This window comes from Oxyura jamaicensis, unplaced genomic scaffold (assembly GCF_011077185.1).
Source record: "Oxyura jamaicensis isolate SHBP4307 breed ruddy duck unplaced genomic scaffold, BPBGC_Ojam_1.0 oxyUn_random_OJ62454, whole genome shotgun sequence".
Taxonomy (NCBI): domain Eukaryota; kingdom Metazoa; phylum Chordata; class Aves; order Anseriformes; family Anatidae; genus Oxyura; species Oxyura jamaicensis.
In genome coordinates, this window is record NW_023307424.1 from 389 (window position 1) to 2,452 (window position 2,064).

Consider the following 2,064-nt stretch of genomic DNA (forward strand, 5'->3'; position numbering starts at 1 on the left):
AGGCGCGTGGGGAGCTGGTGGCACGGCTGCAGCGCAAGGACGGCCTGGGCTGGACCTGGGTCTACGCCCGCCTGCGCCCCGAGGGCCCGGCCCTGCTGGCCCACAACTTCGTCATCAGGTGAGCGGGGGGGGGGGACCCGGACCCCCGGGACCACCCACGTGCCCCCCTCTCAGCCTCGCAAGGGCGCCAAGAGTCAGGGTTCACCCATGACCCCCCCCCTTCTCCCCGATTTCTCCGGCAGTGAGGCCGAAGCTTGGTGCCTGCGGCAGCAGCTTGCAGCCGAAGCCCCCCCGGGACCCCCGGAGACTTTCGGGCCCGGCCTCGATTTCCCCGGTGGTGGCGGTGGCGGAGACCTCGGCGTTGGCCCCGGCGTTGACCTTGGGCTAGGAGCCGGGCTTGGAGCCGACGGCGGAGCCGACGTTGGCCTTGGCCTTGGGGTCAACGTTGGCCATGGTCTTGGAGCTGACGTCGGACACGGGCTCGGGGCCGGCACCACCAGCGTCGACCCCGGTCTCGGCCCCGGTCTTGGAGCCAACGTGGGGCCCGGTCTCGGAGCCGCTGTTGGACACGGTCTTGGACTTGGCGTTGGGGCCAGCGTTGACCCCGCTCTTGGACGTGGTCTTGGAGCCAATGTGGGACCCGGTCTTGGAGCCAACGTTGACCCCGGTCTTGGAACTGGTCTTGGAGCCAACGTGGGACCCGGTCTTGGAGCCAACCCTGGTCTTGGAGATGCCATCGAACACGGTCTCGGAGCCGGCGCCGCGGCCAACGTTGACCCCGGTCTTGGAGCTGGTCTTGAAGCCAACCCAGGTCTTGGAGCCGGTCTTGGAGCCAATGTGGGACCCGGGCTTGGAGCCAACGTTGACCCCGGTCTTGGACCCGGCCTTGGAGCTGCCATCGAACACGGTCTCGGAGCCGGCGCCGCGGCCAACGTTGACCCCGGTCTTGGAGCTGCTGTTGGACACGGTCTTGGACTTGGCATTGGGGCCAGCGTTGACCCCGGCCTTGGAGCCAACCTTGGACAAGGCCTTGGAGCCGGCGTCGGGCACGGCCTCGGGGCCGGCGTTGGCATCAGAGTGGACGTTGGCCTTGGCGTGGCGGCCGGCGCCGGCCTCGGGACTCAAGTCGGAGCCGGCACCGGAGAGGACGTTGGAGCTGGCCTCCAGACCGACCCCGGAGCGGACGTCGGCCACGGTCTCGGCGCCGGCATCTCCCTGGGCATCGGCGGTGGCATCAGTGCCAGCGTTGGACTCGGCATCGGCGCCGTTGGCTCCGCTCTCCCGGCTGACGTCGGTGCCGGCGTTGGGCTCGCCGTCGGAGCCAATGTCGGCGTCGGAGCCAATATCGGCGCCGGCGTCGGACTTGGCCTCGGTGCCAACGTTGGCTCCGGCCTTGGACCCGCAGTTGGACTCGGCCTCGGAGCCGCCCTCGGTGCCAACGTTGGCCCCGTTCTCACCCCCGGCGCCGGCCTCGCCGTCGGAGCCAACGTGGGCGTTGGGCTCGGTGTCGGAGCCGCTCTCCCGTCGGACGCCGGCGCGGGACTCGGCATCCGAGCCACCGTCGGCGCCGCCGTTGACCCCGCTCTTGCCGCCGGCATCGACCCCGCCGTGGGGCTGGCCGTGGGGCCGGCCGTGGGGCTGGCCCTGGGCGCCAACATCGGCGTGGGGCTGGCCGTGGGCGCCCGCCTGGCCCCCGAGCTGCCCGGGGGGGCCGCCACCGAGACCTGGACGCCCCCCTACACCCCCCGGCAAGCGCCGCCCTTCGCCTTCGGCCCCCCGGAGCCCCCCGAAGCCGCCCCCGAGAAGCTGCCGCCCAGCCCCGAAAGCCCCGGGGGGGGCGTCGGGGCGGGGACGACCCCCACCCCCGGCGCCCTGCTGACCCCCGAGACGTCGCCCCCGCCGCCGCCGGCAGCCCCCAGCGCCCTGCGCCGCCTCCTGCGGGGTTTGGCCGCCGCCGTCACCACGGGGGGGGGACAACGGCGCCCTGGTGGCGCCCCCAGCCCCCGGCCGCCCCCCCCGCCCCGGTCGCCCCGCGACCCCTTCGCTGAGTTGTATCAACTCCCC

At 73.2% G+C, this 2,064-nt stretch overlaps 1 protein-coding gene across 1 annotated transcript; it reads right to left on the minus strand.

Annotated features, from left to right (window-relative positions):
- Positions 1–245: 245 nt before the first annotated feature.
- LOC118158969 (circumsporozoite protein-like) lies at positions 246–1,698 on the minus strand (the record flags this gene model as incomplete). The annotated part of the gene is made up of 2 exons (XM_035313622.1): positions 246–837; positions 880–1,698. Coding segments are annotated over 2 exons (1,272 nt in total), but the record flags the coding sequence as incomplete, so codon positions are not given.
- Between the last annotated feature and the right edge of the window lie 366 nt (positions 1,699–2,064).